The sequence below is a fragment of the Colletotrichum jinshuiense genome, chromosome 7, assembly GCF_051148585.1.
Source record: "Colletotrichum jinshuiense chromosome 7, complete sequence".
In the NCBI taxonomy this organism is placed as follows: Eukaryota; Fungi; Ascomycota; class Sordariomycetes; order Glomerellales; family Glomerellaceae; genus Colletotrichum; species Colletotrichum jinshuiense.
Genome location: NC_139314.1, coordinates 1,740,505 through 1,754,726, shown reverse-complemented (window position 1 = coordinate 1,754,726; position 14,222 = coordinate 1,740,505). Strand labels below are relative to the sequence as shown.

Genomic DNA, 14,222 nt, shown 5'->3' with positions numbered 1-14,222 from the left:
TAGCCTCCCTTCGCGAGAGAAACATGGGGGTAGGGGATTCGGGGTGGTGGTGATGGCTGGGCTTAGTTCACAAGAGGGTTTAGACGTCTGTCTGTCTGGCTGGCTTCCTTCATCTCGAAATGGTATCTGGTCTTGGTATTGGTACCCCAAATGGTGTCTACCGCACATTACGTTTTTCTTCTTCTTCTGCTTCTTCGTCTTATTCTTCCGCGTCTTCTTGTTCCAACCACATGAAAATAAAAATAAAAATAAAAAACCCAACTTTTTCTATACCGCCCTTGCTGACATGAGAGAGAAAGGAAAGGGAAGACAGAGAGACAGAGATACCTGACAGTCCCGGATGGAATCGGGTACGCGCCCCCCCCCCTTTGGAACATGACTTTTTTTGGGCCGACCAGGCCATTTCCTTCACCGCCAAGAACCGAGCATGCGCGGCCTCTTCCCAACTGCCCGTTCCCTCACCACACACACACACACACACGCACACACGCACACACGCACACACGCACACTCACGCCTCTTCGCCTCCCCTTCCCCACTCGAAACCTTGCGTTGATGACTAACCAATTCGACGACATGTGAGCGTGTCCTGTCCAATTCCTCTAGAGTAGACACGGGCAGGATAATAGATGCGTACGCAAGATGAATGTACAATGAATCCTTTCCCCCATTCCTTCCATCCTTCCGTTTTCCCCTCCTTCTTTGGACGGGTGGGTTGGCCGACAACTTGCTTCCCTCTTCCTAAGTACATGAGAGCGAGGCGAACGAGAGACCGGGAAGGACAGAAAAAAAGACACAAACGGCAGAGGAGGACAGAGATAGAAGAGATAGTAGCGCCGAGGAGACCGAGATGGTGCGTAGGCTGAACTGGGATCTCGTTGGACTCGGGGAGATGAGAGACAGAACCGCCCGCCTGACCATCATGTCGATCTGCCTGGCTCTCCGGCCTTCGTATGCCCACCACACTCCCTCTTTGGGCCTTCGTCTCACTCGATTCTCCTCCCCCCGACCCCTCTTCTGAGCCGGTTCGCAGCGGAGCATGAGGTCTTTTTACCTCTCCCATTCGTTGGACCCGAAGTACCGCTCGGGGAGGTCCACCTCCCAGATGGGCCTCTCGACGAGGACGGCCTCCAGAGAAGGGTTGCCGCCGTCGGCTGCCGCGCTATTGGGGCCGGGGCTCGAGAGGGGTGCTATGCCCAGGATGGGACGGTACTTGTACGTGTACCACCACCGCGTCTTGCCCTCGGCGCCCTCCTCGGTCTGCGTCTCCTGGTTGCGGTTCCGCAGGGCCGCGAGCTCGCCGCCCTCGCTCTCGCTGGTCTCGTCGTCGTCGTCCGAGTCGTCGACGTCCATGGCGTCCTCGTCCTTGGCGGCGTTCTTCTCGATGTCGTCCTGCCACTCCTTGCGGGCCTTGGATCCGACGAAGCGGTCGACCTGCTGCGGGACGATGGAGCCGATGGCCATCCGCGCGCCGGCGCCGCTCTCGGCGCCCTTGCGCTTGCGCTTGATACCGGCCTGGCTCTGGTGGTGCACGAGCGCGGTCTCGGGGTCGATCGATCCCGTCGGCGCGGCGAGGTCCTGGGAGAGGTCGAGCATGAAGAGGAACGAGACGCCGTAGATCCAGACGCGCGGTCCCTGCCAGAGCAGGCCCTTGGCCAGGTCGCGGGTGTCGCGGATGGTCGCCGGGAGTCGCGAGATGGGGTTGCGGCGGGACCACGAGGTCAGGGAGCCGGCGACGGGGTGGAAGGCGAGGATGTGCCACGATGTCGTGACCGCCACGAGGGTGTAGTCTGTCGCGGTGCCGTCGCTGGTCGTCTCGTCCGAGAAGGAGAGCACGACGGGCGGCGCCGGGAGCTTGGGCAGGAGGGCTGCGCGGGGGTTACGAATCCAGCGCTCGTCTGCTGCAGTAGCGGCGCTGTCCTCCTCCTCGTTCGACGAGTCATCGCTGTCCGAGGAGGCTGACGCGTCGTCGGCCTTGTCCTCGGGGGTGCCGTCCTGCTGGCTCTGCAGGACCCATGTGTCAATGTAGCCGGCCAGATCCGTAGATGCGAGCATGCGGCTGTCGGGCGAGAAGCTGAGGTGGGTGACGCTCCTCTCGTAGTTGCCGAGGCCGCCCAAGGTCTGGTGCTTGGGGATGTTGCGGCGGAGTCGGTTGACGACGCGGGGCTTCTGGATGGTGACGGTGTCGTCGTCACGGCTGATCTTGGCGACGAGGACCTTGGATCCTTCCTGGACCGCGGCGAGCCAGCTGCCGCTGGGGGACAGGATGACCTTGCTGGCGCCGTTGGAGAAGGCCTTGGGGACCGGGACCTGGGCGAGCTTCACGTCCGAGGGCTTGGTGGGGTTCTGGTGCTGCAGGTTGAATGCCTTGACATCCGTGCTGGTGGCGACCACGAGCAGGGAGCCGTCCTGGGTGATGGCGGCCGATGTGATGTTGGACTCGCCCTTGACAAGGATGGTCTTGAGGAGCTTGCGGTTCTTCTCCAGGTCGGCGTCCCCTTCCGCGCCGCTGCCGTTGTAGAGGCCATCAAACGAGTTTTGCAGCTTCCAGATGTGAATCTCTCTGTCCCACCAGCTCACCAGCAACCTCGCCGACGGGGCGCTGACGAGGGGCGACGACTGCGGAAGGCCGGAGAGGGTTCTGTGGTTTTCGCGGCCGAGCTCCTTGAGGGGCAGGATCACGGGGGATGCGTCGGGGCCTTTCGGGGGTTTAGTTAGCTGACATAATAACACTGCCGTACGGAGACGCGTTACTCACCTCCCGACACGACAACGCTCATCTTGCTGCTCTCGAACGAGGCCATGGCCTTGACGTCGTGCTCGTGGTATTTCCTGCTCCAGACCTTGCCCCATCTGGCGCCTGAGCCAGACGTCTTCTTGTACAGAACGGTGCGACGGTCCATGCCACCGCTCATGATGGCGGTGCCGTCGGCGCTGGTCGCAAGGCTGAGGACGTCCTGCCTGTGGCTCTGAATGCGCTGCATCTGAGTGTATGTCTTGCCGTCCCAAATGCAGACCTGGCCGGTAGAGTCGGCCGAGACGATGTCCCCGGAGGGCAGAACCTTCACGCTCCACACAATGATATCCTTGGCACCTCCGGCCAAGTCGGCACCGAGGGCCATCTTCCTCAGCATGGAACCGTTGCGCATGTCGTAGGCGCGGAGGGTCGAGTCGGAGCAGCCGACGACCACGACGTGGCGGGACTGGAAGGCGATGCTGACCATCTGGGCCTTCTTCGTCGGCGACTTGACGAGAAGACGCTGGAAGCGGAGCTCGTTGTCCTCGACAGAGTACAGGGCGAGCATGCCGTCAATGGTGCCGGCGACGAGACGCGTGACGGGCTCGGAGGGCGAGGCGGGAGGCTGGGCAGCCAGGCACCAGATGTCGCCGTGCTGGCCGCTCGCGTGGCGCAGGGGGCGGCCGGTGGAGAGGTCCCATTCCGTGACGGCAGACGTGTAGCCGATGCTGAACAGGCGGGAGCGACCGGGAATGACGGTGGAGGGCAGCGAGGTGTCGTCGTCGGGCTCGTTCACCCAGACGAGGCCGTCGACGGAGCGGTCTGCGCCGGAGCGGAGGACGGTCTCCTGGTGCCAGGCGCCGGCCAGCGGGTTCCAGATCTCAATGTCGCCATTCGCGCGACCGACGGCGAGACGAGAGAGGGCAGCCTGTTGCTTTGAGCGGGCGGAGGCGTGGGAGAAGGCGAGGGCGTTGATGGCGGAGGGCGGGTAGGGGACGAAGCGGCAGCGATGGAGATCCATTGCGAGGGGATGCGGTGGCCTCGTGGCCTGAACGACTGTGGATGATCGGTCAATTGGTATTGCGAGCGACGACTATCAACAAGGAGCGCGAGGAAGAGCTGCCCGATATGCGGCCGTGGGGGGTGGTGAGGCTGGCGATGTTGGCGGTTGCAGCTTGCACTCTCTGTTCCTGGCTTCTGCTGGAAAAAAATCCGCGGCTGCCAAAAAAAAGTTTTGTCGGCGTTCGGGGGATGAAAGATTTAAGGTGTGGTCTGTGCTGAGATGCCCCTCCACCCCGCCGGTTGATAGGTGAGAGGACGAAAGAGACAGAGAGAGAGACAGAGGGAGAGAGGGAGTGCCAAGGTCAGGGACGGTGATTCGGAGGGGGAGGGAGGCTTCTTTTTCTTGCAGTTCAGGATTCTGCATGATCCATCGCTGCAACCTGCTTTACTGGGTGATCCTGATGGCAGATCATCTGGGGTTTATTGTTAATTTTTTTTTTTTTTTTTTTTTTTCATTCTTCCGAGTCTGCCCCATCCTCGTTGCACTCGACTCGACTTCACTCCCGATGTGAGAAATGTCTGCTTACATAAGTCCAACGGCGTCTTCCGCAACAGTAGAAGAATTCCAATAGTGTCACCACAGCGTCATTGGCTGCGTTGGCCGACCAGACCCTTCTGCAGCGGCCGCGGCACGGTTTGATAGTGACGGGACCGCTGGAATGGTCGTTGCCTCTATGGAAGACGCCGAGCCCATGATCCGATGCGGCCATCTCCGTAGATAGCCTGGCTCAGCGGGCGTCGGGCCATTACCTGAGATGCTCTTCTTCTTTGTTTACCATGACTATGTGCAAAGATGGGATCCCCCCCCTCCCCCTTTGTGTCCACAAATTGGCAACCTCAGACGCTCTCCAGCCTTGGAACACCACTCAATGACCCTGATGGTACAACTGGAACCCACGGCCCTCTCAGCCCCTCCTTGCGCTGTCTGACTCTCAAACGCAACAACTAAAATAGCATTGAGGCCTTCGCACCCCTGCCATCAGCCAGAGTCTTATCAATCGGCTCAGCCAAGCTGGGACTTAGTGTCGTGCAGCTTCCCATCTTTCGCCTGCCGAGTCCCGCCGATTCGTCATCCTCCTCCCTTCAACCCCTCCCCCTCCACCCCCCTCCAAGCTTTGTCACGATCGCGCCGTTGTGACACGCGGATTCCGACCTAGTCTGCAGAATCTTCTCCAAAACCACTCTGCAACCGACTACAACTTCCATTGCGTCGCATCGCATTGCACGGGCGACCGACGACAACTTTTTTTTGCCCAGAATTCCGCCAAAATCTGCAACCATGGATTTCAACAGCTCCTCGCCGTTCCCTGAGGGTGTCATATCCTTCTTGGATACCGATCTCTACAAGCTGACGATGCAATGCGCCGTCTTCAAGTACTTCAAGGATGTCCCTGTTACCTACGCCTTCACAAACCGCACCCCCGAGAAGAAGCTGTCGAGAGCTGCATTCAACTGGCTGCAAGACCAGATCCAAAGTGAGCCCCTCCGACCCCTCCAACCCCGCCATTGGCGCCGACCCGTGAACTGACTCACCACGCGCAACCAGAGCTCGGCAACATTTCCCTCCTCGACGACGAGTACCGCTTCCTGAAGACGCACTGCGATTACCTGTCCGATGAATACATCCACTTCCTCAAGGAGTTCCGCTTGCGGCCGCGAGAGCAGGCTGTCGCGACCTTCACACCCGTCGGCGAGGATACGGGCGCCGACTCCGACATTGGCGAGCTGCACGTCGAGATCAAGGGCGCATGGCTCGACACGATTCTCTACGAGATCCCCTTGCTTGCCCTGACTTCCGAGGCATACTTCCGCTTCATGGACACGGACTGGAGCTACGAGGGCCAGGAGGAGCAGGCATTCAACAAGGGTATGCGCCTGCTGGAGGCGGGATGCACCTTCTCCGAGTTCGGAACCCGCCGTCGGCGCGACTACCACACACAAGCCCTCGTCTTCCGTGGCTTGGTGAAGGCCAGCAAGGAGGCCGAGAAGAAGGGCCTGCCGGGCAAGCTCTCGGGAACGAGCAATGTCCACCTGGCTATGCGCTTCGGCATCCCCCCGGTCGGCACCGTCGCCCACGAGTGGTTCATGGGCATCGCCGCCATCCACAACGACTACAAGTCCGCCACTGAGCTTGCGCTGCGCTACTGGGTCGGCTGCTTCGGAGGTAAGCTCGGCATTGCCCTGACCGACACTTTTGGCACGCAGGACTTCCTCAAGGCTTTCAGCCAACCCGTCCACCCGATTGACGGCGACGAGAGCAAGTTCAAGACTGCCGACGGCAGCAGGTTCCAGACGTACGCCGAGCTCTTCCAGGGCGTGCGCCAGGACTCGGGTGACCCAGCCGACTACGTCAAGATGCTGCGTCAGTACTACGACAGCCAGGGGATCAAGGATAAGAAGACGATGGTCTTTTCCGACTCGCTCGACATCGACAAGTGCTTGCAATACAAGCAAATCTCGGAGGCGGCCGGCTTCACGCCGACGTTTGGTGTTGGCACGTTCTTGACAAATGACTTTGCCCATCTGAAGACGGGCACCAAGTCTGTGCCATTGAACATTGTGATCAAGCTGAGCTCGGCAGACGGCAAGCCGGCGATCAAGATTAGGTCAGTTTGCCCCATACCTCCATGTTCTTGACGACGTACAAGGTACCCTTGGCTTTTATGCAGCATGCAACCCGCCCTGCCGTAGTCGGTATGGGTCATGCGCATGCCCTCATCGCGATTGCGGTTGCCGATTTCAAGTCCCATGCTTACAGAAACTTACAGCGACAACATTGGCAAGAACACGGGTGACAAGCAGACGGTTAACAAGGTCAAGAGCGAGCTTGGCTACGTCGAGAAAGAGTGGAAGGGCGGCGACGAAACCCAGCGCTGGGGCAAGGACGAGGGCAAGGCATAGACTTGGGACAGTGCCATTTAGAGCTTGTCTGGCGACAGATCCGGGCGTTAACCGAGGGGGTGACCATCGAATGACGAGGAGCTAGACATTACGACACGGCAGTGAGAGGCATATTCGCACGGAAAGGCGTATGCTATGACGACCATCTGGTATAGACTCTGCAAGATACCTATTGATAAGTGATTCAACACGGCGTTAGCCATCCACGGAAGAAGCAGCTCGTGAGAACTCTTATCAGGACGAGAAAATTCGCAAGGCGCAAGTCCAAAGCGAGACATAAGTTAGTGAGGCTTGGTTGAACGCCCAACTGAGCAGCTGAGGAGGTTGGAGGGAGACGGTCAAGGAACGTCTCATGCTCCCACGATATTGGGTTCTCCAGACCAGCACAAGTACTGGCTCGCATCACTCGCACATTGGATTGATGGAAGGGGTTTCTCTGACGCCGCCTCTCGCAATGAAATTTCACTCCGTGCCCGTCCAGAGGGTCTCGGCACTGCCATTTTAGGACCCGTGGGATGGTGAGTGTTTTTATTATCTGAATTGCGCGGCAACCAGCATGGATACCCTTCGTGGCAGCGACTGCTAGGTGTGTCTCGATAATTTGAGCAACGGCGTGCACGAAGCCTTGCCAACTCTAGGTTGTATGCTTTAAGCAAAGGGGGAGACGAAGAAGGGAGGTTACGTCCAGGTATTAGATGTCAGGTATCTCTGGGATCTGAGAAGGAGGCTTACGCGCCGAAAGAATGGCAGGAGTGTCTACTCTCGACGAAGTATACTTTTTTGCCTGCCTCGCGGATGCTTGGCGAAGTAGGAACGGCCATCCTCGCACTTCTGTGTGGCAGCCGCGGATGCTCTGGCTCATCTCAGGGTATCGCTTTCCTGAATGCCTGTACCGTTCATGGAAGTAGCATCATGGAGCCTAGCGTAACGAGCCATATCTTCCCCCCCAACCCGAACGTCAACCTCTTTATCCTCTTCTCCATACACGTCTCAATCTTCTCACTACGACACCACTCTCGCTTCAATTTTGGCTCGTTTTTCTTGGAACCCAAGTTTTGGAACCTTCATTTCCTCTGGCAGTGCTCTACAAAACGCATCTTGTCATCTCGCTCATTCTATCGTGCTACTACTCTAGCCACAACCCTTCATCATGCGGCATTCCAGTCCTTCCGGACGTTCGCAGCGGCAGAGCCAGACGACAGTTGGCATAGCCCTCGTCATACTAGCTCTCCTCACAGTCTTTGCAGTCTCCCAGGCAGCACAACCGATTCAGGATGGCCATCACTTTGACAGACTGGCCAAAAGGAACGCGGGTCTCGAAGCCAGACAGATATTCGGTCTCCCCTGGGGCCTATTTGGTGGCAGCCAACCAACCTCGTCTGCTAGCCCTGCTCAACCTGTCATCTCCACTCCTCTGCCTGCGGCTGCCCCGGCTACTCCCAACAACCAGCAGCAAGGCCCCCTCGGCGGCGTTATTGGCCAGATCATTCCTCCCAGCATTGTGCAAGTCGTTGCCCCGCTGACTCAAGTCCTCGGAGGCGTCGGTGCTCCGGCTGCATCTGTTGTCGGCTTTGGCAACGTTGTGTCAAGCGTGGCCAAGGTCGTGCCCGTGGTTGCCCAATCATTGCTTCAACCCGGCAATACTCCTAGCATCCCAGCTGGCACCCAGAATGGCCAAGGACCTCAGTCTGTTGTCGTTGGTGGACTCCTGAGTCCTGTTCAAAGTCTCGTTCACAGCATCATTGGTGTTGGAGGAAACGCTGGCTCCATTGCACCAACGGCCGTTATCTCTATCCTCCCAGCTGCTGGCGTGCCTGGAAGTCCCAGTTCTCCTACACCTCAAGTTGGCGGTGGACTTCCACTTCACCTTCCCGACGTTACCCCAGCTCTCGGCAACGGTATATCGGTTATCACCAACATTCCCACGGAATTGGCTGGCGTTATAGCGTCGGCAATCAATAAGGCACCCTCTGTTGCCAATGGTTTGCCGTCGGCTGTTGACGCCATCGCGGCAACTCTTGCCAATCCTCTGCCCTCGCTGGTCCCCATCGCTATTTCCGTTCCACCCATCAACCCAGTCATGTCAAACTTGGACGACATTCTTCAGTCAGTCTCGGTTGTGTTGCCCCTCTCGTCAACAATTCCGGTCAATCTTGGTGGCCTAAGCGCGCCCCAGCTTCCTGGAGACTTAACTGGTGCTGTGCCCAGCCTTCTCGGTTCTATCGCCAGTGCAGTCGGCCAAGTCACTGCCCCTATTTCTGGTGGAGCTGTTGCCAGTCAAGCTTCCGATCTCGCTTTCGAAGGAAAGCTATGCACTGTTGTCAAAATTGCCAATGATACTCCTACATTCCTTGCTGTTCCCTGTTCCATAACCCCATCCCCTGCGGCGCCTCGGACCACATCAGCAGCCGCTCTTCCTGTTTCGAATCCTGCAGTTCCTTCAGGCATGCCCACAACAGTCAGTTCCGTTGGACCCCCCCGATTAGTTAGCCCATCGTCATCTACGCCTCAATTAACAGGTGCCAATACCAAATCCCCTGTTAATACAGCTTCAAGCCAAAGTGGATCTGGAAACCAAGGCAACAACGGCCAACCGCAAAGTCCGGTTCTAGCAGGCCAGACTCAGCCTGTCGCACAATCCCCAAATGCTGCGTCAAACCCTGCATCGGGTACGTCGACATCTGGACTGTCTTTTTTTCCTAGGCTAACATGTCTGTCCAGTAAAACCTCCAACTACCGGCGCTTCTCAACCTTCCAGTCAGCAGAATGTCGGCACCCCCGTTGCCCCATCTCCATCGGGTCCGGCAGCCAACCCTCAGACTACCCTGACCATCCTCGTTGCACCGCCTGCTTCAGTGCCAAGCGCTGTAATCTCCAATGGTGGAAGCAGCCAGGCACCACCTTCGACTTCTCAATCCGGGGGCTCAATCTTTGGAGCGGGCGACGAACAAAACCCTGTACCTGGGGGAAACAACCTACCAGGCACGCCGGTCATTCCCATTTCCGATTGTCCTGCTGTTGTCCAATGTCCCGCATGCCCGGCATCTCCCTCCAAGCCGCCTTCTGGCTCATGCCCCTGCCCAAACCGGGGCTACTCATGCTCGGAGTGTCTCAATGGCTGGTTTTGCCCCCCTCAAGAAACTCCAATGCAGCCTGCACCTTGTGGTATGGGCTGGCCCTGTTACCACTGCAAGGGCGGTTGGTACTGTGCTCCTGACACCAATGGCATGGCACCTGCAGGCACAAATGGCCCTCCCATCGTCATCATCACAACCGTCACTGCTTTCGTCGTTCCCCAGCCGACTGGGCCTGGAAATGACAACGGAAACGGCAATGGTAATGGCAACGGTAATGGCAACGGCTCTGGAAATGGTTCCGGAAACGGGGATGACGACAATGGAGGCTCCGGCAAGGGGGACACTGGAAGTGGTGGCTCTCCTAACGGTGCGTCGTCAACTTGCACCACAGCGGATGGCTCTCAGCCTACTCGCACTCCAAGCAATGGTTCCGACGGAAACAATACTACGTCAAATGATCAAGCAACCGGTGCCGGCAACGGTTCTGGCGGCAATGGGGCATCCCCTGGGAATGGTGGCACCGCGAACAATGGCTCTGGCAATGTCGCACCAGCAAGTTGCTCGACGGCAGCTGGCAGTCAGCCTACAAATACGGCTGGCTCAGGTGGCAATCCTGGAAATGGCCATCCTGTTGAGACCAACAATGGTTCTAACAATGGCTCTCCCGCAAATGGTGGCCCTTCCAGCAATGGTCCGGGCAGCAGCTCAGGTAACCCAACTACTGGCCCATCGCCCAGCAATTCCGGCAACGGTTCTGGGAATGGCTCAGGCACTGGCAGTCCTCCGCCTGACTACGGTGCACCCCCCGCAGGGCCGCCTAACGGCGGTGCCAGCAATGGATCGGGCTCAGGCGCTGGGTCCGGCCAAGGAGCACCGAGCAGCAATGGCGCGCCGGGCAACAGTGTCCCCTCGACTTCAGCGCCTACAAACAACGGAGGTGCGGGTTCCGGAAACCCGGGTGCTGGATCTGGAAATGGATCTCCAAGCAGCACCGCTCCCAAGCCTGCTCCTGAGGTCTCTGGCTGGGAGTATCTCGGCTGTTTCAAGGACTCTCCCATTCGAACTCTCGACTGTGATCCATCCAACTACTTTGCCGGCAACATGTCCAATGAGAAGTGCATCATACACTGCGCCTCAAAGGGTTTTAGGCTCGCGGGTACTGAGTACGGAAAGGAGTGCTGGTGTGGCAACGCATTCCAGCTTGCCGAACGCATCCCGGAAGAACAGTGCAATGAGGTCTGTGACGGTCGTCCCACTGACATTTGCGGAGGTGACTGGGCTGTCACCGTTTACAGTGCCAGTGGTCAAGCATTGAGTATGCCGTCTGATGATGATGCTAGCAATGGTGCTGGAAATGCGGGCGCTTCCGGAAACCCCTCGTCCCCTTCTCAAGCACCAGGCCCAGCTGGACCTCCGGCAACACCTGCTCAAGCTCAACCAACACCGGCCCCCGCAGGGAAACCCCAGACTGGCGTCACGCCTCCAGCCTCGCCCAATCCTCCAACACAGCTACAGATCGACGTGTCATCGCTCATTCAGAGCATAATTAACTCTATTCCAAAAGGAGACCCCGACGGTGGATATGGCAGCGGCCTGGGAGCAAGGGACTCTGGGGCGTCTGGCAACGCTGGTGCCCTTGATACCGGCTCTGGTGGTGTGCCATTGATGGGCCCGGGTCCTGTCATCCTAACCGCTGGACTTGCTCAATATGGTTCCGAGAAGAGGGAAGTGGTAAGCCGGAGCATGAAGCGGAGTGGTATCATAGGACGGCGTGCGGCCGCAAAGTTCGACGGTGTCAACTGTGGGGATGAAGCAGATGGATATGGCGGCGATTGCGTCGTCATAGAGACATGATTTTAAGGGAAAGAATCAGATGTTATCTCAACGTTACCGTGATATATGAATTACGACCATTGATGGTGGGGTTGTCAGTATAGGGGTTCTTGAAGGGCTTGAAAGGACAGGCAATGGCATGCGATACCGCCTGAATTCAGATAATGTAATCAAACATGACTTTGCATGTTAGCCTCTTCTCCTTTCTCTGTTGATAATGCGAGGGCACACTTGAGACAGGCTGATTGCCTTCATATGCCGTGTGTTGAATGAGGTGCCAAAGCTTTCGACGTTTGCGCTGGCCGATGGCAGAGCATGGTCAGTCTTTTGGGGCTTCTGCCAAGGAAGCCGGAAAAGTTTGCAGGGATTTTGTTGGTGTGTTTGAAGACATTGCCGGCATTCAATCATGTCAGTTTGAATAAGCCGGGTATCTAAGGTGAGACTTGGTTGGCGAGTGAGGTGCGCCAGTCAGCTTACAAGACCCGTCGGAGGGGCTGTGGCTGGCTAGCTGAAGCACCTGCACTTCACATTGGGCCGAAGAAGATGATGTTGATTTTGTTATTATTCCATTATGCCTTGTTAATTGTAAATACAGTCCAAATGCAATCTCCGCGCTGAACGCAGGATGATTGCCACATGCTTTCCCCCTATTGTCCTGCCAGTGTTTCAACCCGCAAGGTGTTTTTGACTGTGCCGCCGTGATTACCGAGTGTCGCGTGATGTTTCTGAGGTGTGGATAGATGAAAAGGGCACTCATGATCCAAAATTCATTATACCGGTCGGCCGTTGCCTCGTCGGGCTCTGCCAGCAGTAGTCCGGTCCAGTCCAGTTGGCCCCGGGGCTTGAAGGGGCCCCTTTTCTCCCCGCAATGCCCAGGCGTTAATGTCCTTTCTCATCGCTTGAAATTGCTTTTTCGAAAGAAGTAAAAAAAGATAACCTTCCACTCTTAGATCTGGAGAGCGCCGAAAGTGGCGGCGGAGAGGAGCAGGGCGCCGATGGTCAGACCGAGGGTGCTGACGCCGGCCGGGGCGTGCAGGCCGGCCGGGGCGGCGTTGGGGGAGGAGGTGGGGCTGGAGCTGGCGCCGCCGCTGGAGCCGCCGGCCGTGCCGCTCGCGCCGTCCTTGCCACCGCCGCCGCTGGCGACGATGCTGGCCTTAGCGGACGAGGGGGGCTGGGAGTTGCCGGTGGCAGTGGCGCTGGCGTTGACGTTGCCGTTGTCGCGGCAGAAGACCTCGGTCCAGCCGGCGCCATGGTCGAAGAGGCAGGCCTGCAGGTCCTTGATGGACTGGTCGAGGGCGAGGCAGTAGAGGCCGCAGTTGTCGTAGTAGGCGACGACGTCGGCGTCCTTGCAGCAGGCGGACATGATGTCGGTGTGGTTGCCGCCGTAGGGCATCGCGCAGACGCGGTCCTGGCTCGGGGTGTCGTAGAGGTTGGAGGTGCAGGTGTTTGTGGACGAGGGGGCCGCGGCGGCGGAGCCGGTTGTGGTTGCGACTGAGGACATCTTTGCTGCGGTTATTGGCGAGGTTTTATTTTGATTTGTTTTCGAGAAAGGGGGGTTTGGTTTTGGGGATCGAGATAGTTTCCCTTTGGCTGTGAGGTTTTTGTTTGATGTAGTTTGCGGTCGGCAGAGAAGTAGCTATACCAGCTGTTTTGTTCAACGACGAGAGCAAAGGGGTGGCGGGGGAGGGCGTCGAGGGGATCGCGAAGAGCGTGGAAAGTGGATGGGAAAACTGTGGAATTTGCGACAACGATATTGAGGATGGCAGGGAGAGAGAGAGAGAGGGTGGGAAGACGGTGGCTTTTTGTTTTACAAGACAAAAACACAAGAGAAACGCCTTTTTTCTTTTTTCCCTGATTTTCTATCTCCCTCCCTGCCTACCTTACACCCCCCCTGATATGAACGCTCCATTGTTTGCATCAAACACATCAACACGAGATTCCCTAGAGCTCCTCTTGGATCCTGACGGGAGCCCCAGTCTGACGTGTGAAAACAGCCCTCCACCACCACCCCGGCAGTGCCTAGCAAGCCCGCCCCCCCTAGCTCAGCAGCAGCTCCTGCAAAACTTCCCGCGGCCAGCCAAGCCCGGCAGTTCGGCTGTTAATATTGGCGCCGCTGATTGGGCAGCGCCCGCCGCCGATCCCCCGTAATGGCATGTCTCCAAGCCTGTGGGGTCTGCCTCTTCCAAGGTCTTTGTGTGGAGATTTTTTTTCCTTCGCTGTCTCCCGGGTACAGACAGAGTGCACTAGAAGGAGTCCGTCGCCGCATCCAACGCAAGGGAGCTGAAAAGTGGCACACAGCCACCGGCGGGGGGGCTGCCGGGCAACGGGGGGACACGACATGGGGTTGATTTGCTGGTCGGGGGAGGCGGCCGGCCCTGCTGTGCCACCACGCTTCCTTTTTTCCCTTCTTCTTCTTCTTGGCCGTTAGTGGAGGGGTGGTTTACATAGAGACATGGGGAAAGCAGCAGCTGGGGGGCCCGTTTTTGCATCCCACCCGTGCCGCGGCCATCCGTCCACATATTTGCTGGGTGAACCGGTCCCCGTGGACCGCGAGCGCTGGGCGTTGGCGCGCGGAGGAGTTGGAAGGAAAGGCTGTAAGAATTTTTCTGGGT

At 58.0% G+C, this 14,222-nt stretch overlaps 5 protein-coding genes across 5 annotated transcripts; 3 read left to right on the top strand and 2 right to left on the bottom strand.

Moving 5' to 3' along the window:
* Positions 1-1,050: 1,050 nt before the first annotated feature.
* EsH8_VII_000454 (small subunit rRNA maturation protein UTP4) lies at positions 1,051-3,758 on the bottom strand (the record flags this gene model as incomplete). The annotated part of the gene is made up of 2 exons (XM_083270587.1): positions 1,051-2,699; positions 2,759-3,758. The coding sequence occupies 2 exons, from the start codon at positions 3,756-3,758 to the stop codon at positions 1,051-1,053; spliced, it is 2,649 nt and encodes an 882-aa protein (XP_083128144.1).
* A 1,320-nt stretch (positions 3,759-5,078) lies between these two features.
* Positions 5,079-6,700, top strand: EsH8_VII_000453 (nicotinate phosphoribosyltransferase; the record flags this gene model as incomplete). The annotated part of the gene is made up of 3 exons (XM_083270586.1): positions 5,079-5,274; positions 5,346-6,405; positions 6,568-6,700. The coding sequence occupies 3 exons, from the start codon at positions 5,079-5,081 to the stop codon at positions 6,698-6,700; spliced, it is 1,389 nt and encodes a 462-aa protein (XP_083128143.1).
* Positions 6,701-7,850: 1,150 nt separating this feature from the next.
* Positions 7,851-9,312, top strand: EsH8_VII_000452 (uncharacterized protein; the record flags this gene model as incomplete). Its single annotated transcript, XM_083270585.1, has 2 exons — positions 7,851-9,158; positions 9,250-9,312. The coding sequence occupies 2 exons, from the start codon at positions 7,851-7,853 to the stop codon at positions 9,310-9,312; spliced, it is 1,371 nt and encodes a 456-aa protein (XP_083128142.1).
* Positions 9,313-9,927: 615 nt separating this feature from the next.
* Positions 9,928-11,631, top strand: EsH8_VII_000451 (WSC domain-containing protein; the record flags this gene model as incomplete). The annotated part of the gene is made up of 1 exon (XM_083270584.1): positions 9,928-11,631. The coding sequence occupies one exon, from the start codon at positions 9,928-9,930 to the stop codon at positions 11,629-11,631; it is 1,704 nt and encodes a 567-aa protein (XP_083128141.1).
* Positions 11,632-12,556: 925 nt separating this feature from the next.
* Positions 12,557-13,111, bottom strand: EsH8_VII_000450 (uncharacterized protein; the record flags this gene model as incomplete). The annotated part of the gene is made up of 1 exon (XM_083270583.1): positions 12,557-13,111. One exon carries the CDS (start codon positions 13,109-13,111, stop codon positions 12,557-12,559), a length of 555 nt encoding a protein of 184 aa, XP_083128140.1.
* Positions 13,112-14,222: the final 1,111 nt, after the last annotated feature.